Source organism: Poecilia reticulata, chromosome 13, assembly GCF_904066995.2.
Source record: "Poecilia reticulata chromosome 13, P_reticulata-male-v2, whole genome shotgun sequence".
Taxonomy (NCBI): Eukaryota; Metazoa; Chordata; class Actinopteri; order Cyprinodontiformes; family Poeciliidae; genus Poecilia; species Poecilia reticulata.
In genome coordinates, this window is record NC_088842.1 from 12,530,533 (window position 1) to 12,554,411 (window position 23,879).

Genomic DNA, 23,879 nt, shown 5'->3' on the forward strand with positions numbered 1-23,879 from the left:
TTAAGGATTGTCCTGCTTCCTAATTTATGGAATAAATGAGTAAAATAATCCAACCAACATTCAAGCAGTTTCGAGGTTGATATTTTGCATTCAAATGCTCAAAAACTAGAGAAAATCTAGAAAATACAGCCATGATGTAGAGACCCTCTACATTTTATCCGTCTATGCTCAGCACCAAAATGCATTGTGGGGAACTGTGCTGTATAAATACGATAAGCTGAACTGAGTTGAGTCAAATTAAACACAGTGAAGCTGATATTTTTTACTAAAGTTATGATGCCTCAAGATACTAGCCCACTACTTAAGTTGCAGATGGAGGCGCTGAGAACCAAAACAGCTCTCTCCTGACTCGACCACAGAGTATCTAATTGTTTCTACACCTAATCCGCACGAGAAGGAAAGGAGGAAAAAAAGTGGGTTATGGTTGCGCGAGTAGCTGTAAGAGAGTTGGCAAGTTAGCACCTAGTTGAGAAAGAGACCTCCACTTGACCTAGTGTCTGGACTGAACGGCTGAGCAGGGGCCACACAGAAAACCCTTCCCCATAACTCCAGCTGCTAATGGGTGTCATGTCGAGCTGCGGCTGCACGGAGGTCAGGGGTCGCGGGGGCGCGCCAGACGGCCACGTTTAGGATTGCGACGAGGAGTGATGCTAGTCGTATGTGGCTGAGCATTGTACACATGCAACATTTAACAACACACACCTACTCATGCGCATATGCAAGCATGCAGATGTCGTCCACGTCTAGCTGCTGAACGTCGTCTTTTCCCTCATTGTTGGCTGGCTGTTGTAGGTTCATATAGATCTGAGGTGCCTTTGAAGGCCTTTGAACTCTGCTAAATGACTTGACCTTGTGGCTTGTGGCTGAATCTGACTGTGTGAGTGTGTCTTGGTGGGACACAGCGAGTGGGTGGCCTGCATGGGGTCTCATTTCTGCTTTGCGGCATTGCAGACGTTTGTGTTGACGACTGCTAAATTAAAAGCAAACTGAAGATTATGACAAATCTAAACACCGCTTTTATGAAGCAGAGGGGGGAACGAAGAGGGAGAGGGGAGTAAAAAAAAAATGTTTCTCCGAATCTTTCATGCTCCATCTTTTGCTATGTTAATTGTGCTCACAGTCAGCTACTTTCCAGTGATTCCCGGCGTGTTATTTAGCGTGCGGAGCTATATTTATGTTTTCGCAGAGTCGTGCGCGGCGGATGACGGAGCCGAGCCAGAGTGTGTGTGTGTTCTGTGAACCAGGGGAACAGATAATGTGGCTGCTCGGAGGGAGGAGGCAGCTTGGGAAATGATTTCAACAGCTCTCATAATTAGAGGAATATCATAAATTAAACTTGTGTCTGCCGTTGCGTTTGAAGAGCACTCAAAAGTAATAAATTCTGGATGGTTAACATATTTGCATTCCATTCAGCAGGCAGCGTCAGGCGGGAACAGCTGTTTTCCACGTCTTTTTGGCAGCAGGAAATGCTCATTGCTCACTCAAGGTGCTTTTAGATACGTTGAAATGGCAGCAGAAAAAAAAAAGAAAAGAAAAAGGAAAGTCACTTTTTAGTTGAACATGAAGCTGCTGCGAGTCTCCGTTACTGGAAATAACTCGACGGGGAGCGGCACATTAATGAAGTTCTTCAAACGTGGATCGCCTTAGATTTAATAGACTTATTTCCTTTTCAATCAATCAGCTGCTTGGAAAGTTGACTGGCGAGTTTTTCGGTAGTTTCCATGTGGCTTGTGGGTACTTTTTGATTACTTATTAGTCTGTGTTACTCTGGTAACATAAACTATATTGTCCAACAATTAGATCTAAATGTTTACTGTTAACGTTGGGACTTCCCAGTTGATTGTGTTGTTGATTTTTTTTTAACCCTCTTCATTCCAGAAGCATTCAGGACATATGCATTTCAAGTCCTTCTTTTTATTGATTTACCTTCATACGACATGAATAGTCCTGTACTCTTAACCCTGCTTTCTACTTGCAGCAGTTTCGCCACTTTTCCCCCTTAGTCTGTATGGCATGTCATTAATGGTAAAGTTTCAAGGGAAAATGCCAGTTTAACGTCGATGTAGGTTAGTGCATACATACCAACAGATTTTTTTTTTCTGTTTTTATTTCACCAACACCCACATTTGGCTTTTACTGAACACTATTGTAGACTTGAACCAGTATTGTTATACTGGCTCAATAAGACAAAGCCTGAGGTAGGTCAGGATGGAAAGGATGGATAAATGCAGCATAGCTTGTAAATACGAGCATATCTGAACAACCAGATGTTTCCGATGCCGCATTAAGACCCTGGGAACATTCGTTTCTTGTTGAAGAGTTTTTTTTTGTTTTTTTTTTTACCTTTCGAACAAAACAAAACACACACAAAAAAAAACACTTCTCATTCTTGTTCATCATATCAAACAGTCCCACAGAAACTGTGCTCAGTCAATTGTATTAATGTTTCCCTTTACAATTCTTCTGTCAATTCTATTGTGTGGGATTAAGGCCTGTTATTATGCTGAATATGGCTGATAGTTTGGGTGCTGTTCATTTTTCAGGTGAGTTGGAACCTGTTTCCTGTATTTTAAATGGAGATTTCAAGATCCAGATGGATTAAATTTGTATTCTGCAGTTAAAGTGTATGTTGAAATGCACCCCGTTGTTAAATAAGGTGGGTTGTCTGTGATGCTGTGGGCTTGTTTCTCTATTAAATGGCTAAGAGGCTAGTTAAGATACACAGCATATTGAACCATTTGAAATACCAGAAGTGTGAAATGACTGGAACTGAGGAAAACAATGTTTATTTTACTGTTGCGCATAGTGAGGAGCATGGCAAGGAAGGCAAAAATCCCTAAAATAACCTAATTTAACCTTTAGAAATTTGCAGCACAGGATCATCAAGTCTCCATGACAACCGTTAACTTTAGCACTCGTGTTCCAGTGCCTGCTGAAGGAAACAAACTTTAAAAAGCTGTAGCTGTTAGTAAAATGAAAACCTTTGCTTAAGGACACTCCTATAGTTGCTTCTTTAGATATGCAAATGTAAAACAATGTAAGACTTGAGATAAAAAGTGTTTTTTTGTTGTTGCATACGCTGCCATTTTTATTCAGGAAAACAAGATGGCCATCATTTTACATCGGAAGTGCATTTCTGCTTTTTAGCTAATCATTCGTCAGGCTGCCACGAGAGACTACCAAGATGGAAATGGGTTAAAGTTACATGGACATCAATCACTGCTGTGCACACTGGCTTAATGGGCATGCTAGCTCCTTTGGGTATCATCACCAATGAGATGAGCTCCATGTTTTGCAGAATTCATATAATTTAAAGCTAAGCCTACCATTGTCTTCCTCTCCCGGGTTGGCAGTTTGGGGTAAAAATAAAACGGTGAATGTCCATCACCGCATTGAACGGGGGGGCAAGATAAGGTTAGAGGAACGGTTCTCGGACGATCCGTCTGTTTCTGCCAAATGATGCACTATGAATAATGATTTGCTGGGGTCAGATTCCAGTGGAGACGCTCACCTGTATCTGACACTAGTGGGTATCGCATGGCTGCCGTTAATGTCCAATTTTCAATGAAAACAGAAATAGCATACAGATAAAGGCAGCGCACCATCCAGCTTCACACCCGGACACATAATTACCCCAATGGGCCGTGGTGAGGGATCATATCCCTGCACGCCGTGGGGGGTCAGCGGCGATAAGCTTCAGCCCAGCTCCCAACATGGAGCATAATTACTCTATTGATAATTCACCAGGAAAATGGACCCAGCCAATTGCAGAGCTCCGATATAATGGATTGGACGATGAAACGAGGAACGAATGGAGGTAGAAGGCTGCGAGGGGCCGTGTGTATGTGGGTGGGTTGCATGTGGGGGCAAGCAGCAAGGGCCTTTTATTAGAAATGAAAATATGTTTAGGTCATAGGGGGACCCATTTTCCCTGGAGATAATAAAGCCAATGAAATGTAAAGCAGGGGAAGAGCTTGGAATGGTGTCCAACTGGGGCTGTTTATCTGTGTGTGTCCTGCATTAGCCCATTTATTCCCAGCCTCAAATTAGCTAATCATTCTCCAAGGGGAAGGACTTGGTCAGGAAATTGACATTTAGCAGCACAGGCTCACTCTATTAACTACAGTAAATTTAATTTGCTGCACACCCCAGAAGTGGGATGTTTGTGTTGCCATCAGACATAGAAAGGGAAGGGAGAACAAGAGCAGAGAAGCTGAACTGGGGTTATTGCTTCCTCTGCTTCTGGCCAAAATTTGCTTGGCTGTAAATATAGGATTCAGACTTGGAACTCTGTGGCTTTGTTGCATTTTTCCTCATGTACTGCTGATTATAAACATACACAAACAATGTTAACTCATTTATGGTTCTCTTCATGTTTTTTCCATTAGAACTCATTTTCTGACTTTGGCCTTGTCAAGTTGTGTGCAGTGCATTAAACACTATAAATCACATCTCTTGCGACCACTCTCACATGTACCTCTGAATCACATGTGTCGTTATGTTTATTATCCTGAGCAGATCAGCATTTAGCTGATTCGAACCTTAAATTTTCCAGTTAACGTTTCCAAGTGTGCCTGGGCAAAATACTAAACCACCATGCAGTTTGGTTTATTTGTAAAACAGACATTTACAATAAATGTCATTTCCAGGCAAATCAGTCAGATCCCATTTATATTTGGTTATCTGGAGTCCAGTTTGGTCCAATCAATTAATAGCACAGTGAAGAAGCAGTTTTAAGGAAACCAGCTGATTTCATAAACCCGTTGACGATGCAGCAATCTTTCCTCCTTAGCAAGCATATTTAATGAAACACTCTCTTTTAGAGAAAGAATCCTCCGACAAAACTTGGCTTATTAAGGGAAGTGGTATACTTTCTGCCCCAAGCTGCTGTAAAGTGACAGAACAGTGAGGTGAATTGAAAAACACTCGTATTCCAGTCTAAGAAAAGAAGCACAAATCCCTGCAAGAGCACAGGGACGGGTGTACTTTCTCTTGAAAAAAGAATTCACAGAGTTTATGTCAGCAATTTCTGACAATTGCTTTGTCTATCAACAAAACAGAGTAAGCCAGACACACATTTTCTAAGAATAAGGCTACACATGGGTAATGGCAGCAATAGCTTCATCAGTGATTTGCTCCAGGATTGAGACGCAGATAAGCAAAGAAACACGAAGTCAAGATTGCTTCCGGTGGGAAAGAAAAACACACTACACAGAGTTGTTTTTAACAATAATCTTTGAAACCTGGTTTGAGGACTTTCTGCATTTTTCCGGCTCAAAACAATAGTCTCAAATTCGGAGGTATTAATCTGCATCCTGTCGGCTTGTGAGCTCCAGAGAAAGCTGGAGATCACGATCTGATGAAGCCTACAGAACCACATCATCTGCACAAAGGAGCGACCCGATCATAAGGCCACGTAAACTCCTAATCAGATCCCATCAACACTTTGGCTGCACCTAGGACTAGCATCCATAAAGGTTACGAGCAAAATCGCTGACAAAGGGCAACCTTGGCGTAGGATGATTGCACCTTATAGACGGCAACTTGTACCTTCGACCTGAGGGAAAGAGAACAAATTCCTCTAAAAGGGATGGTCTCTGCTGGCTACGGTTGTTTTGACCTTTTTCACAATCTGTCTGTTCCAGATATAAGACATGGGGCGCCGCCGAATGCCAATTATTTTGCTGGCCGTTTTAACAAGACAGAACAGACTGTTCTTATTTTTCTATGACACATTGCCATGCAAAGCAGTGATACCAAATGTTGAAACGGACTCGATAAAAGATCTGCAACATAAAAACGGGAGTGTTTTATCAAAGCTAAAACGATTCAGATTTTATTGAAACAAAGTCATTCTTGGCCCTCTTTTCAAATTGCTGCAGTGTTGTGGTCGAAGTTGAATTGTCCACGATTGTCTCTGAGCATCTGTAACTGTCCTCAGTTTCCACTAGAGATTTATTGATTATTGTTGTTACAGCAGGGTGGGTAGTTTTCCTGAACTCTATCTCCATGTCCTTTGTTTTTCTGGCATTCAGCTTCAGGCAATGTTCATCACACCACTTCACAAAGTAGTCAAAAAACAGGTCCATGATGAATCGCTTCCTACTGCAGCAGACTGACTAACAGTGTCAACTGCAAGCTCTAATTGTCGGCCTGTGCATGTAAAAAGTCTAAAATCTACTTCACTAAGACAACCTCAAGATTAAGATGGTGGAGGAGTTTGTTCAGCAAGATGTGGGGTCGAATCATATTAAGAGCTGAAGTAAAATCCTTAAATAAAAGCTGTGCATGGGTTTTTTTGCCCTCAAGATGCTTGAACATATAACTGGTAAGCAAACTGTAACGGGTCAAGCCGGCCCAGTTCTGAGTCAGTCCGAATGGAGGGCAGATCCACCAGACAAACATTATCATCAAGAGTCCATAAAGTGGATAACAAATGACAGATTCGTAGCTGTTGCTTTTCTCCTCTCCTTTGCTTTCTAACTCTTGTCACTTTTTCTCACTTTTCGCTGTAGGATAAGTTATTGCGATATAATGTATTTTTCGCTGTGTATTAGGGATTAACGTCTTGATCCAGTGGTTTATTCCTGCACAAAACAAGTCAAGTCAAAATATAAAAAACAAAACAAAAAAAAAACATCATTTTGAGACTTTAACTTCTAAAGAGAAAGTTCTTTGCTTGGGCATCAGTGACTTTGGAAAAAGTGCCTTGGGTTTTTTTTGTATTTCTTTTTTTTATCCTTTTTTTTTCCTTTTCCCCAAGATTCCCTCACAGAGAGACTTTGACATGGCTCGGTGGCCCTCGGGTGATCAGGATCGCCGAGGCCTAATTGATTGCAACAGTTGTCGGAGTGTTGTCTGTTAGGGTGGTGACAGGTGTCTGAAGAAAATGATTAGTTCTCTGTTGGGAGAGAGACAGCTCTGGATGTCCCAAACTGCAAACTAATAAAGGGGGGAAAGCAATAAAGCTCACGGACAGCAGGTTTGACTGTTTTTATAGACAAATCAATAAAATGATAGATGATGGAAAATAACGGCATCTCAGCTGCCGATTTCCACTGAGGCAACCAATCATGGCCCTCCCCCAACCCCGCCACCCAGAACCCATTTGAGCACGCACACACACGCACACAATGTGCTCGAGACACAAACTGCAATCACGTAAACACTCATATTTATACAGCATGTCTGTGTTATGTACTGTGACACATAAATAGGGTTTATTAGATCATTTAGTTGCAATGACACATAAGTTACTTTAGATTTTTTTTCTCTGCTGTTTAAATCAGTGTATAAATTTTTGTGTGCTACAGCTAACAAAGTAAATCTTCCACTGTAAATCTCTCGGAGACCAGAGGTCCAGCGTCAGGATCAATACTGAGGACAGGTCTTCCTCTAAGCCCGTCTCTAATTGGCTCCATTTCTGCAGTGTGTGTTTGGGTGTGTGTGTGTTTGCGTGTGTGTGTGTCTGTTTTATGGTGTATTGGTTTGTATAGAACTATTATTACACCCATCCAATGAAAGATGAATCCTTCCACTCTTGGGAAATTTGATCAGATTAAGTATCGTTTTGTGGTTTAAAGGATGCAAACATTACTGTGCTGTGATAGTATAATGCAATCTATACAGTGCTGATCTAATTTTGTGATGGGTGTTTGAGTAGATTTCATCAATTTGGTTTTGATTTAAGGTCTGCTGTAGTTCCAAAAACCCAGCTACAAGCCTTCATTACACTGAAATATGTTTTGCTCGGAGAGTTTTCTCTGCGAAGTACAAAAATCATCCGGCGAAACATTACCTGTTCTGTTCTGCATCTACAAATTCCAGGTTCACACAACTTGTTTGTCAGTTTTGTTTCCTGTCACTACTACCACATACATCTAGTTGATGAAACTGCCCTAACTACATTTGGACAGAATGATTTATGGCCTTTTTGTAAATACCTACAGAAAATAACTCAAGTGGAAACTTAAAAATAATACAGCAGGGAGTCACAATGAAAAGGGTTAAAGAAACATGGGTTGTCTTGCTGAAGTATTTATATTAGGCTGGTATGAAATTAAGAAGTGTGAATGTTAAAAGAACAAAATAGATTATGTAAGAAAAAAATAAGTGTGCTCATGCTTTGGGTTCAAGGCAAACATAGATTCCAGATACCGAGTACTCTACCCAGAAACATTTTAGAATGTCCTAGTCAAAGTCCAGACCTGAATCCAGTGTGGCAAGACTTGGAAAATCTTTTCATTCGATGCAGCCTCCGTATTCTAACAGTGGTTTTATTTTCTTCCAGGTCTCATTCTCGTCACCGACGGTCTCGCAGCAGGAGCAGCAGCCGCGGCCACCGAACAAGCCACAACCGCAAAAAGAGCCGCAGCAACAGCCGGGAGCGGGACAGGAGTCGGCGCAAGGGCCGCGACCGGGACAGGGAGAAAGAGAGGGAGCGAGACCGAGGAAGAGACCGAGACAAGGACAAGAGTAAAGACAAGAAAGGGTGAGCGGAAGGATAAGTTGCGTGTTGACATGGCTGCTCCTGCTGCACAGCTCATTTGAAACTACCATCCCCACGTGGGACCAGAATATGTTGATTGGTGATATACAGATACAAACTTTGAGTCCAGAAAGTCTGCTGCTCCATCCATCACTCAGTCCCTCCATTCATCAATCCATCAGCTCATATTTTTCTCCTTCTCCCATCCTGCTATTAGGCATAGGCCTTGTAATGTCATGCGATTCCCTGCTGTCAGGAAAAAAAATAAAAAAACGTCACAGTCAGACAAATAAGTGGTAGAAAGGTACTCTGTGCAGGTTTAGCTTGTAAGAGCGCTTTGGTCACCAGAACAACATGGTGATTGTTTTTCCTCCCTCTGGGGTCAGGTACAATAAGTCTAGAAACAAAACAAGATCATATGCGCCTTCTGTGTCTTTGTAGCTAGTGCCAGGAACAAAAGGACATCTTACTGAAGTAAGAAAGGTTGACATCTCCACTGGTAACTTTGAGGCCTCTTATGACTGTAATGCAGACCAAGATCAGATTTAGTGTAGTAGATGCATCTATGCTGCACTACTGCTATAACACCTTTAGAGACCTTTCTCTGCTTCTACCAGAAACACATTCCCAATTCTGCCCCAAGACAATACTGCCAAACGTGATAGGAGTGTACACAATTGTTAGTAGATCTACAGTGGGGCAAAAAAGTATTTAGTCAGCCACCAATTGTGCAAGTTCTCCCACTTAAAAAGATGAGAGAGGCCTGTAACTTTCATCATAGATGTACCTCAACTATGAGAGACAAAAGGAGAAAAAGAAAATCCAGAAAATCACATTTTCTGATTTTTAAAGAATTTATTGACAATATATGGTGGAAAATAAGTATTTGGTCAGCTACAAACAAGCAAGATTTCAGGCTCTCACAGCTGTGTAACTTCTTCTGTAAGAGGCTCCTCTGTCCTCCACTTGTTACCTGTATTAATGGCACCTATTTGAACTCGTTATCAGTATAAAACACACCTGTCCACAACCTCAAACAGTCACACTCTAAACTCCACCATGGCCAAAACTAGAGAGCTGTCAAAGGACACCCGAAACAAAATTATAAACCTGCACCTAGCTGGGAATACTGAATCTGCAATAGGTAAACAGCTTGGTGTAAAGAAATCAACTGTGGGATCAATTATTAGAAAATGGAACACATACAAGACCACTGATAATCTCCCTCGATCTGGGGCTCCACGCAAGATCACACCCCGTGGGGTCAAAATGATCACAAGAACGGTGAGCAAAAATCCAGAACCACATGGGGGAACCTAGTGAATGACCTGCAGAGAGCTGGGACCAAAGTAACAAAGGCTACCATCAGTAACACACTACGCCGCCAGGGACTCAAACCTGCAGTGCCAGACGTGTCCCCCTGCTTAAGCCAGTACATGTCAAGGCCCGTCTCAAGTTTGCTAGAGAGCATTTGGATAATCCAGAAGATTGGGAGAATATCATATGGTCAGATGAAACCAAAGTAGAACTTTTTGGTCAAAACTCTACTCGTCGTATTTGGAGGAGAATGAATGCTGAGTTGCATCCAAAGAACACCATGCCTACTGTGAAGCATGGGGGTGGAAACATCATGCTTTGGGGCTGTTTTTCTGCCAAGGGACCAGGACGACTAATCTGTGTAAAGGAAAGAATGAATGGGGCCATGTATCGTCACATTTTGAGTGAAAACCTCCTTCCATCAACAAGGGCATTGAAGGTGAAACGTGGCTGGGTCTTTCAGCAGGACGATGATCCCAAACACACCACCCGGGTAACAAAGGAGTGGCTTCGTAAGAAGCATTTCAAGGTCCTGGAGTGGCCTAGCCAGTCTCCAAATGTCAACCCCATAGAAAATCTGTGTAGGGAGTTGAAAGTCCGTGTTGTCCAGCGACAGCCCCAGAACATCACAGCTCTAGAGAAGATCTGCATGGAGGAATGGGCCAAAATACCACCAACAGTGTGTGAGAACCTTGTGAAGACTTACAGAAAACATTTGATCTCTGTCATTGCCAACAAAGGGTATATAACAAAGTATTGAGATGAACTTTTGTTATTGACCAAATACTTATTTTCCACCATATTTTGCAAATAAATTCTTTAAAAATCAGAAAATGTGATTTTCTGGATTTTTTTTCTCCTTTTGTCTCTCATAGTTGAGGTACATCTATGATGAAAATTACAGGCCTCTCTCATCTTTTTAAGTGGGAGAACTTGCACAATTGGTGGCTGACTAAATACTTTTTTGCCCCTCTGTATACCTGAAGGTATCACACCCCTTCACTTTTTCTTAATTGGACCTGCCTTACAAAATCATTCTAATATAAATTTCTGTATATTTTCCTCAAAGATCTACAAACTAGCACTTAATGATCTGGCTAGGCGTGTCACGATAACAAATTTTGCTGGACGATTAATTGTCTAAAAAATTATTGCAATAAACAATAATATTGTTTCAAGACCTTTTGACACTGATTTAATGGAAATGACTAATACATGCGATTTCCTGATAAATACACTTTATTTTCAAAAGAACACATAACACTGGAACTGATAAACTAAATATACAAAACAACCAAAAACAAAAATAAAATGGATTCTCAGACTCCATTAACAATAAACGTACTTGAATAAATAAACAACATAAAGCCAAAGTGGAAATAAATACTGCATTCAACCAAAAGAGTGCAGATTATGAAGTCTGTATTGCCCTTCAGTAATCACTAGATTTAAATAGAGACAATGGGCACATCCGACTACCTAATGCAATAGTTCACACTACACCATTTTTTGCCCCTATTTTTCCCTTATGACAATCTTAGATCGTTGGCCGATTTAACCGATCATCCTGCGGTGTGTGGTGTGTTACGGTAGATCGTTGTGGCGCTCCGATCTAAATCAGGGGTTTTCCCCATCTGGGAGCTTAATGCTGCTCGTTGAATGTGACAGGTAGCCAATCAGAAAGCGTGGATTCTCCTCTGTGCTTTCTGAGGGGAAATTACGGAGGGGAATCCCAAACAGCTGAAACGGTGCAACCTGAAGTCCAGCAGACATCGGAGATGATTTGTGGTATCATTAATGTTTATTCAGCATTTCATGCAAAAAAATATAGAAATGACAAGGGGAGGAGTTGGAGCCAAATTGCTATCTCAGTTGATAAACCCGGTAAGTTTTCAGCTGTTCTTCGTTAATGTGACATAAATAGGTTATAATGATTTTCATTCAGTCAGGACTTTACACCGATTCTAGCCACATGCATCACAGGTAGATTCTAGTAAAGCATTGATTAATGCCTGGTTTTAAAATTAGTTAACTGGACTTATAGCCATTATTTTGTGCCCATGTGGATGGACACCACATGGTACGACGAACCCGATCGAACCATTATACCTAGGATTTCTGTCGACTAATGTGTCTCTCAGGCTTTGAAAATGGGCCGACAACTCCTGTCGTGTGCGCTGGACATTACACTAAGGAAATGAGGAAGGGATTTGTCAGTGGAGCGCACCGGAGCTGAGCCTTTTTTCATTCAGTGTCATCAACAACAAAGAAAAAAGGCCGTAATTGTTTATAAAACATAAGCTCTTTTTAAATACTGCTTATCTGCTTAGACATAAGAAAGTTGGTAAATTTTGCAAAAGTAAAAATCAGATGTTTACTTTGTGGCACTTGGTTACCAGAAAACGTGCTCATCTCTTAGCAACAGATTAGCAACAAATATTGTTAATGTTCAAAAAACATAAGATTTCTGTTCCTCTTTTGTAATACTACTTGTCTTATACTTCTTAAGAATTGTGCAGTTGGTAAATTTTGCAGAAGAGTGAAGATGTTTTTTTTTGTCGTTGGTGGTAAATATATTATAAAACAAACATTCAACACAAAAGTAAAAATCAGATTTATACTTCGTGGCAGTTTGTTACCAGAAAAAAAAAGCTCATCTCTTAACACCAAATTATTTATAAAACATAAGCTCTTTTGAAATACTGCTTATATGCTTAGACAGAAGAAAGTAAATTTTGCAAAAGTAAAAATCAGATGTTTACTTCATGGCACTTGTTGTTAGCAACAGATTAGCAACAAATATTGTTATTGTTCAAAAATCATAAGATTTCTTCTGCTCTTTTGAAATACTACATTCTTACACTAAAGAATTGTGCAGTTGGTGAATTTTTTTGTCATTGCTGATAAATATATTACAAATAAATATATTATAAAACACACATTGAACACAAAAGCAAATATCTGCTTTATACTTCGTGGCAGTTCGTTACCAGAAAAAAATGCTCATCTCTTAACACCAAATTAATAACCAGTAATATTATTGTTTATAAAATATAAGCTCTTTTGAAATACTGCTATTTTCCCTCATACCTCCTATGCATTGCTATGGCAGGCACCAATTAAATATTAAGGTAGGATTGAAATATTCACAATTTGATTATTTTCTTAGAATTGCACAAGCTGGCCAATGTTTTGTAAACTTCAAAGTAAAACATATGTAACTGACTATATGATCGACATAAAAACATTTCATTTTGAGTGCAGATTTTCCATACCATAGCATACAACTTTATTTCTAAAGGACTTAAATAACAACAACATAACAGCTGATCAAAGTGTTGTACAACAAATGTAACGCTTTGATTAATCTTTGAAAAAAAAAACATCAAGCCTTAAGTGTATTATTTAACAGAGGCGGGGATAGCAGCCTTACTTTGAAGGAAACATGTTCTATTTATTTTAAGCTATTGCCTTTCTTAGATCACAATCACAAAAACAAATAAAGCTAACAGTGCAACGTAAGGCCGGGAGACTATATCTATTTTCTTATTAAGGCTTCAATATCCTTTAGCATCGATAGGAATCTTTTTCTTTATCTCTGACCCTGCTTTAGCTGGTCTGCCTGCATGGATGTTTGTTGTTTTGTGTACCTGTGTGTTTGCATTTCCACCTGTGGACGTGTTAATATATTGCAAATGGTTGATACAGCTGTCTCGGAGGCAAGTTGATTAAACCTGCTAGGATTGAATCATTTTGATGAAACTGTAACACTGACTGGACACGAATGGCCTTAACATTAAAGGAAACAATGAGTATTGTTGGGATGTTGATAAGGAGGCTGGAGGAAGGGTGTCCTGTTGTCTTGCACGGTAAATTTTGAGCAGGACCATTTAGGCTTGGACTTTCTTGGTGTGTTTATTTATCATTTCATTTTTGATTGATTAGATAGCTAGCAAGGGTCAAGCTAGCTAGCTTTTGTACATATATCAGGAGTTAGTACATTTTTATCTCAAGTTGGCTGGACGATGTTTGTCTTAGCCATTGGCTCACTTCTGTTGACACCCCATTGGATGTTATTATGTATTTGCAATTTTCTTTTCTACATTTCTGTTGTGATACAAGTCTTAAGTTTCACTCATAAGGTCTTGAAAAGCCTTAAATTTGAGTTGGTGAAACCTACAGAAAGCCAGTCTAAAGTGGACCAATCAGATCTGGCGTGAAATCGCCTGTAGAAGAGCTGACTCTCATTGCCGCGCCAGTTCCTCTTCTTATTTCCTCTCCTTATTTACACCTTCTTGCCCATGAATACCGCACACTGGATTTTTGACAAAGCAGACCTTTCTCCTAAAGTGGTCCAACATTCACCAGGAGCAAGGTTGACTTTGAGGCGAGAGTGCAGAGAAACGTTTCTCTGATATCCTACAAGGACCAGAAGCATCTCTGGCATCCCTCACAATGTGCCTCCTGTGCTCCTCTCTAGTTACAATTAAAATAGTTTGAGGTTTAAGTTTGAGTTTGGGGCTCAGAAAAAGTCCCCATTCTAGCAAAAGAAAAAATGTAAAAGACTTTTCCGTCACGGAATCTTTGAAACCCTATATCCTGTCTAAAATAAGACGCATCCTTTTTTTTTCCCCCCTCGCCTCCCATCCGACTTTCCCTCATAAAGACGAGGGTAGGATCTATACAAGCGTGTTCCTCTTCCTTTTCACCTGCACCCAAAACACGCACTCATACACCTATTATAACACTCCAACTTCATTTCCATCCAGGTTCCTTCGCTGGGTGAAAGAAGAAGAGCGAAGAGTGGGGTTGGGTGGTGAAGAGGCTCCGGAGCTTTATAGTGTCTGTCAGGATAAAAGAGGGGCCCCATCACAGCGGCACCCTGACACCAACTCTGTGTGCGCACACATGTGTTTGGTGTTGTTGTCATTAAACATTTAAGACTCCTCTAGGATGACAGCAGGCAACTTGGTACTCCGGCGGTATGTTTTCATGCAAAATTTATTGAAAAAGACGAGTCGTTGTTAAGAGATCTTGTTGCCTTTCACCAGTGGCAAAGGGTAAGTGGTTGATGATAGGGTTCTCTGTGTGTGTGTGTGTGTGTGTGTGTGTGTGTGTGTGTGTGTGTGTGTGTGTGTGTGTGTGTGTGTGTGTGTGCGTGTGTGCGTGTGCATGCAGGGGTTTAGTAAGGCTTGTGAACAAGGTTGGTAGTTCAGTTTCAGTCCATCTTACTTCCTCTAGGAATCACTTTTCTTTTTTCTTCTGTGAAAGTTTAGCTTTTTACGTAGTCGGACAAAGCTTTCCTGAAGTTTATTTTGATGTAAGGTTAAATAAGACTAATATAGAATTACTGGTCATTTCAAAGCTGTGTTCATCAGTGCATGGTTAATTTGCAACATCTGAATGATTACACATAATTTTATGTTTGAAATGTTTCAGAAATGCCGGCTCGCTCTCCATTCACCTGATGTAATCCTCTGAAATGAACCAGGCAAAATGAATGCAATCTGCAAATAAGTAACTTTTTAAAATTTGTTCTCATCTTATCTGAAAAACTATTCCAGTTATTTAGCACTAATTCAGTACATATTGTACATCAAGGCACTTTATTTTAACCAGCAGTATATAATCAGTCAGATTCTATGAAATCCAGGTAAATAGGCTGAACACCTATGTGGACTGTAGATATCAGATTCAATGATGCATGGTCCAGTTGAATTGTAGCCATAATCCTGCATGGTTCAATAATAATTAGTTAAAGGTAAACAACTAGAAAAAGCTTAATTCCACATACTCACCAGCTGAAGGTGTGTTTTTTGTACATCATTTTTAGTTCTCCTAAACTATAATCAAGGGTTTCTGGGTGGCTCAGTCGGTAGAGCAGTCACACCATGTTCAGAGGCGATAGTTCTTGATAGAGTTTGTCCCGGGTTCAATTCCTGGACTTGACCCATTTGCTGCAAGTCATTCTCTTCGGTCTCCACTTCCTTTTCTGTCAAGTTAGTGTTCAAAAAAGGGCGCAAGAGCTAAAATTACAAATAGAAAAACAAAAGTAGATAATATTTGTAAAACAAAAATACTTTTTTCAAATATTCTGTCATACCATTCCCAATATTTAAAATGTTAGTGAGGCACCAGAAAAACCGTGGGGGTAATCATAGTCATCATGCAAAGAGTTGCATATCCCTCCCCTACATATTGCTGCCCAGTGCCAGTGAACTGGCTCCGTGAAGGCTACACTTTTCCCTTTCTTACTAGTACAACAAATATCTTTGTGTGGAAACTATACGGTCAGTCACAGCAGGGAAACTCAAGGAGCTCCACCAATCAAAATGACAAAAATTAGCAGCAGATGGGCAATTCTATATTATTGCTGGTGTGTGTAAATAAAAAAAAGAATAAAAATTGTTATAAATGATTAAACCTGGCAAACTATATACACATTCAATTGCTTTATCTTTTTTAAAAGAAATCCTTGCCCTTTCCCGTGAGCTCTGCCAGCTTCTTTTTCTCTGTGACGGATCGTCAGGGTTGGAGAAGAACGCGAACAGGCCGTCGTCTCGTGCTCAATCAGCGAGGTCTGTCCAATTAGGCTGAACTCGGTGTCCACACTGGTTCATTGAAGTGCGTAGGGCCATCTTAGTTATTTCAGTGTCAGCCGAGTGAAGAGTGGGCAAAAGCGAGGCCATGGGAGCGCCACGGAGACCTCTTATCCCTCCAAAGACCTTTAATGTTCTTACACTTATTATTTAATACCGGAGCTGATATAATGAGCTGAGGGTTAAAGAAATGAGATAACTGCCCGTCTTTAATTAAAGCCTCCCATTGATGTTCTCGCCGATGCATAGGAAGGATTTTCTGGCCTCGGGACTTCAGCTAGAATCTTTTTTTTTTTTATCAAGATAGGAATACATTTTTAACACCGTAGGTATTTGTCTGATTCGTGCCTATAAAGCAGTGCCCACTGATTGCAGCCGAGTGCCGCGAATGTGATTGTTTAATAATTCCCCTCATTACCGTGTCTCCTCCCCGACAAGCCAAACAGAGCCCAGCTCCACCGCAGGGATCCCGGCAGGACCTGCAGGCCCTGCTTTGGCTAGCTCTTCTCCATCACTCAGCTTTAACCTCTGAAAGGCGAGATGCTGCGAGGTAGAAATAAAATAAAATAAAATAAAAAAAAACCCACACACAAGCAGACACACACATTTGTACTTAGCGTTGTTGATTTTTCTCTCCCGTCTTTTCTCGCTCTGAGGAACTGATTGTCTGCTTCTTTGCCTCCGTCGAACATCTATCAGCTCATTAGGTTTGATAATACACCGAAAAAGTAAGCGTGAGTGTGTGTGCGCGCGTGTGTTTGTGTCTGTAGCTCCTGCCTGCGGCTGCCTCTCAGCCTGCTGGGAATGTGTGTATGGGTGGTGTGGATGGGACCACAGGCTGCTGTGAGTGTCTGCAGGACTTTAGGCTGTGTCTGGCACTGGGAAAGTGGGTCTGGGGAGGTAAAAAAGACTTCAAACGCCGTCCTCGGAAGGTTAGGATACGCTCGCATTGACTTGAATCAGTGAGCTGTAAGTGTGGGTTTTTATTTGTGTGCGCACCAATTGGGGGTGGGGGTGGAGTCTGTGGAGGGGAAGGTGAGTCTGGTGGCCAGAAGCAAGAGACACGGATGGGTGAGGCTAAAGTCATGTGTGTGTGTGCGTGCGTGCGTGCGTGCGTGCGTGCGTGTGCATGTGTGTGTGTATTTTTTTTTTTTTGGGTGGGTGGTAAACGATGGAAGTTGAAGTGATGTCTACATGCAAAAGGGGGGACAGTACACCCACCCAGACGCTCTCACGTCCCTGTACGCTAACGCCTGCACACACTGAGGGGTGCAGCTGCTGTGGTTCATGGCCCGTAGCTATTCAGTCATTAGATTTTTTTTTTTTTGTCATCAAGCAAACATAACATTAACTCTAAGTGGAAAACAGCCCAAATCCTCACTTTCACATTAAAACATTTATGCACACAAATTAAAGATTGTGATAAAATGCAAAACCCCCAGACATCTGGTGGTAACTCTGTAAACCTAATAGGCAAGAACAAAAATGTGTAAATGCAATAATATTAATATCTTCTTGAAGAGTGTAGGTTTTTTTTTTATGTCTTGATTGGGTGTTTAGGGTAATTCACTTTGGTTTCAGTTTGTTTATGGAGCGCTAATTCATAACATGCTACATTTCAAAGCACTTTACAAGACAAACGATTCCAGTCTAGAAATATTAAATTAAATCAGTCCAATCATATAAACAGATTCGAGATCAGTTTCATGCAGTTTTTCATTCACACATTAATACAGTACATACTTATACACACGATGTTGTTGGAATGTTGTTGCTGCCCTTTCTAAAGGTTCAGAATACCAGGCGATGAAGACAACAGCAATCCATGCAGACTTTTGAAATAAACATCTGAAATTAATCCCAACTTTGACTGGTTTCATAACTATGTGAAGGATAATTAACGAGTTGAGAACCACTTTGATCATTTTTTTCTTCTAAGTATTTTGTCGTTCATTCCTGTTTTCATGTTCTTGTTGTCAACAAGAGCTAGTGTAATAGTGTAATAGTGTAATAGTAGTGTAATTCCAACTGGAATTGGAGGTTTCTGACATCGCCTGACCTCAAAATCCAATATGGCTGGCTTGCATATTATAGGCTACATATTGACAGTCTTTGTTTAAAGTGCCTCACTTTATTGGCACTTATGACAACAATCCTTATATTAAATACTTAAAACACACACAGTACTTCATCCCTGTTCTTAAATCTTAAATAATCTTGCTTAATAGTTAATATGTTATAAAAGTCAAAAGAATCAGCAAATGAACTTTAGAACATTTGAAAAGGGAACTTCACAAGTGATTTCCATCTAATTTGTTGACGTTTAACCTATTTTGCAAAGAATAATGGGGAATAATGTCCGTCGATGTGCAAAGCTTGCAGAGACAGACTCACAGCTGGAATTGAAGTACAATGAGTTTCTCACAGTTAGGGTGCCCAAGGTTTGATTTTTAGATTTTTATTTGTGGAAAAGTTAAATCACTTCAAATCCAGATAAAATACATGAAAGTTTTTGGTTGTAACGTGAATATAACAAAGTTCAATGGGGCGTGTGGACATTTTTGCTTTGACCTGCGTAGTTGCTCGGCAACATCTCCAAAAGTAAAAGTTTTATGATTATCAGATAATCTGTGATTCCAAATTACGATCTATACTTTATTTATTTTCACTAATAATATTAAAGCATTCAAAAAGTGTACGAACGATAACAGAAGTTTTTTCTGCTCCTTTTTTTTTTTGACTGTGTGTGTGAAAGGGGGGGGAATCTGGCTACGTATAATCACCGGAGAGACACTCTGAGTGTGTGATAGAGAGCTGTGACAATCCACTTACTGCGCTCTGTAATCTGTTTAACCATTTAGTGAGGTGTTAAGGGAATATGCAAACACTCACACACGAGAGGGGAAGAACACAGCAGACACCCTGCAGGCTGCAGCGGCACACAGGAGAGTTTGACTCCTGAACCGGGTTGCATATTTGGAATGGTGTGTGTGTGTGTGTGTGTGTGTGTGTGTGTGTGTGTGTGTGTGTGTGTGTGTGTGTGTGTGTGTTTTTGAGACCTGCTGTAGGCTCAGAGAGAAGCCAGGTCCTGGAGCGTGATGACAGAGACCAGACCTGGCCAAACAGAAGACTCCCCACACCTCATCCACCCCCACCCCCAGCAATCCAATTAGCCTCTTCCTCTCTTTTATATTCTCCTCTCCTGTCCTTCCTCTCCACTCTGTCCTCTTTCCGCCGCCACGTCTTAGCAGGTGCTGTCGAAGTTGCTGGCTGCTCCGCTTTCACGGATCAGAAAGAGGATGCAGGCGGTATTATAAGCAGCAGGTTATGAGCTGCAAACATGACAGGCCAGTGTCGATTTTGGAGGGTTATGTAAATGGGAATTTGACAAAAAGTGCTTATTTTTTCCTTTTCTGGAAATGCTAGGTAGGTTTTGTTTGAAGGAAACAAAGTAGTGTTGAATCTAAAAAAAAAAAAAAAGAAGAAACAAATTGTTAGCGTTTCATTTTCTCCAGGCTCTTGTGCTTATTCATCTGGGCCATGGTTAAAGGACGGTGTTGGCAGAAGTCTTTACAAAAACATATTACCGAATAACATTTTTTATTTTTTTTGGTCGGATAAAAGAGAAAGAAAAGAGGGAGGCGAGAAGAGAACAGCTTTCTCCGTGCACTTGACCCATACTGCTCAGAGACAGAAATACAGCTCTGCAGATATTGCCTAATGGCATTGATCATTACAAGAATACCCCTCTCAGACTGGGTAAACAGCTTTTCAGACGTACAGTTAAGTACCATGACTCAGTGCTGGAAGTAAATATTGCCTGAGAGGCGCATATAACAATCGTCCTCAGTGGAGGCTTGAAATCGACTGCCACTTCCAGAGCATTTTCTTTTAGCTGAAATGAGGCAAAACAAAACAGACCTTGGTGTATTTAGCCAGTCACATGAGTGGGATTAATGTGAGACTGTGATGAGAGAGGGATGGGAGCACTTATTAGTGTCACTGATAGAGTTTGGCATTTGTGTAGGGTTCTGATTGCGCTCCTAGCAGCAGAAGGAGGGTATTGAAGCGTCCTTTCCCTTTTCCCTCCTCCCCTCCATTCCTGCCCATTTAGCCCGGCACTTTTTTTTTCCAGTAGAAGAAGTTTAGATCTCTTGGCCAATGTTTAATTCATTTCTACTAATGTCTCGCTCGGTCTTACTCTCATGTACTCTGTCTTGTTCTTTCGCCCGTCTAGCCTTGGTGGTGGTCTAATGGAGGTGTTCTACTTTGCCTCCTAGTCATTCCCCTCTGGCACACACACACACCCCTCAGGTTTTTCAACTTCACACTTTTTTTTTTGAGGTAAACACAGTCTTGATTTGAGTGCATTAGCTATTCATAGAGTTGAGTTTTACGGTAAAAAATAAGACCGAGTCGTTTTTTTTGTGTGCTCAATTGAAGATGTTTCTCTCTTATATGAAGCCACTAAAGGAGTTACTACTGTCATTAACTTTTTGCTTCTTTTTATCAAAGAAAGATCAAATACTTTTTGTCTCTTCTGCTTCTTTTTGTGTGTATGCTCTGACTTCTCAAACTTCCAGCCGGTCGTGTCAGATAGCCGTTCACACTGAGCCTGGTTCTGCTGGTGGTTTCCTCCCATTGAAGGAGAGTTTTTCCTCTCCACTGTCGCTACATACATGCATTTCCGATGCCCTACATTGCAACATGATACGATACAACAAAAAATGACGATATAATACAGTAAAATTCTTTTTCATATATATATATATATATATATATATATATATATATATATAAAGCGATGAATCTAAAATCTGATTTTGTGAAAAATGAAACACATGACAAAGCCCACTAAATATTTACAACAAATATCATATCCTAGAAAGACATAATAGTTTGGCACATTTACTTAAGCTTAAATAGAAACATCTGCAAAAATCAAAATCACTGTTATGCTTTATCCTTTCTCAAGCATACAGTGTGAACATACTTCACTAAACAAAAATGTCACTTTTGTCTGTGTGTGTGTAGCTAATAGGTCACATTTCATCCACGGATGATGACTAATAACGTGGATCCCTGCCAGTTCCAGGCACAAACATGTGTGCAGGGAAACTGGCATTCAGACTATGTTTATGCTTTCAATTTGGAAACATTGTGTTTATGTGCTCTCATCAGATCATCTGTTTTGCTTCTCATCTTTTTGATCTAAATCAAAAGATGTTCTGTTTTTCAGTTTTTGGGGGACTTTTGCTCTTTTCAAAACGGCTGAAAAGAACAAAATTCAGTCGTTTTGCTCTTTTTTTAAATTTTTCAGTTTTTCCTGTAACTGCCTTTGTGTGTGCCCAGCTCTGGCTATACGGACACTCTGCACGGCGTGTTTAATGAAAGATTCAAAACAGCAAAGGAAAAAAAAAAATAATAATAATTTTAAAAAAATCCACTCTGTGTACGCAGACATTAATAGAGACTGTGAGAAATCAGTCAGTGCTGCGCTCTGCCTGGAAACTGTTTAAGTGGAAAATGGAGGACAATAAAACAGTGTAGCAAATCATCTTGTTAAGTTTTCAAACAGATATTAATCAGGTTGAATAATGCAGTCAGACACAATGTTATGGCACCTGCTGTGTGGCTGCATATAGAGTTTGTTAGAAGTATGAGATCATACAGGATCTCGGAGTCTCTTTTTGCAGCATTAAGTATCTGGATGCTGTGGATAGGAGGTGATAATAGCTAATATGTTTTTATTCCTATTAAATATTTTTAACAACTCTTGTACAAATCCTTGTGTGCTTTTAGAAATCTGGAGTTTTACAAATTGGCCTAACTTGTAGCAATGAAATAGTTCATTAGTATTATAACCTTTTGTGGTTGGAACCGTAAGGTTGTGTAAAAAAAAAAAAAAAAAAATTAGAATGAATTTATGTTTTACTGCTCTGGAATAATCTTGCACTCAAACATTTAGAAAAATCCAACCTTTAATTTGAGTAGACATATTTAGTGCTAAAGTTTATAAGTGTTGTAATCACTACCAGTTCCTTCAAAATAAAACTAATTGAAGCACTTTTTTGTTATCTTCTAGTTTACTTTTGTACATTTTTGTAACTTTTTGTAACGGAGCAGTAATCCGTCATCCTTCATTGAGATATAAATTTGTGACAGTTACATTTCTTCTAGCCATTCCTCAGCATGGGAAATACAAGAAAACATGTCATCTATAGCAGGTGGGCACGTATTGATCTAAACCTGTCAATAACTGCTGTGAGAATAACTAAATGGTTGGGATAAAAAGAAAAAGAAAAAAACTGGACAAGATTTCCGTTAGCTTTTTGGACTTTAACAAGGACCATGTTTTTGGGCCAGTTTAGACTTTGATGGATCTTTTCTTCTGTAAACTTTCCAGATGAGTTGGACACGAGACAAAGAATGAATATGTGGAAGAAAAAAAACAAAAACATCTGATGCCCACTGATGGAGGATCTGTGGTCTAGTTTCTCTTCCAATGACTCTTGTTAGACTTCAGAACGTTGTTAAATCCTTGAAATGTGAGGAGATTTCAAATGAAAATCTTGTCTCAACAGGAAAACAAAAAAAAAAGGGTTATCTTATCATCAGATTATGCTACTGCAGTAAAAGACAGTTTTATTGTAAGTCTTTATGCAATAAAAATACTTCTTTAACAAACAACGCTCACCTTCTCGCAGAGCTAATTAGGTTACATTTATGCGTTTAGAGCAGAGTACCTCGTGAACCACTCTGTGTGGATTTCAGCCTTGTGCTGTTGATTTGCATTAGCGTGGGAACTGGGCTGGCTCTCCCTTCTACGCCCCTTTTCCTCAACGTCTGCAGCCAAACAGAAAACCGTAAAAGACACACAAGCGCGCAACAAGAGCGCACATACTCCAGATATCTCTCCCTCCAGGCCAGACTGCAAAGTGCTCGGGGCGATGTTGTTTTGTTTTCTGACAGACCGACAGAAAGAGTGGCAGACTTACCCAGGCCGGCGATTACGCCAGTTTGACACCACGGATACAGAAGAGGGAAAAATAAAAAGGAGCGAGAAAGGCAACAGCAGAAAACGGCGTGTGGATGATATGAATAACAATGTCTGCGGCGTGTCTCAGCGGACTCTGATAACCTGCGGACCAGAGCCCCGGTGCCTGTGACAGGCCGGGCCTTTGTGGCCCCTTTATCCTGCCCGTACACTTGTAAGGTAGAGCTGGGATAATCGCACCTAATCTAATTAAGGCTAAAGAGGGCCATGACTGTGGCTGGCCAGGAGCAGACTGGGCACCCAACACACACACCGGCAAATTCAGCTCGCAGGCAAAATCCTGTTTGCATCAGAAAAATAAGGTTGTCATATTGATTATGCAGATGAGGGACTAGCAGGGACTAACTGGCTCACAGGCCAGCCGGTTACAGCTGACACAGGCTAAAAGAGAGGGATACAGAAAGAGGAAGAGAGGATT

General features: G+C 40.5%; 1 protein-coding gene across 2 annotated transcripts in view; it reads left to right on the plus strand.

The window, feature by feature from the left end:
• Positions 1-23,879, plus strand: part of rsrc1 (arginine/serine-rich coiled-coil 1) — a 142,467-nt gene that overhangs the window by 18,426 nt on the left and 100,162 nt on the right. For both annotated transcript variants that reach the window (XM_081614507.1, XM_081614508.1), the window contains exon 4: positions 8,291-8,491. In XM_081614507.1, coding sequence (XP_081470633.1) covers positions 8,291-8,491 — 201 coding nt within the window. The remainder of the gene's footprint in view (positions 1-8,290; positions 8,492-23,879) is intronic.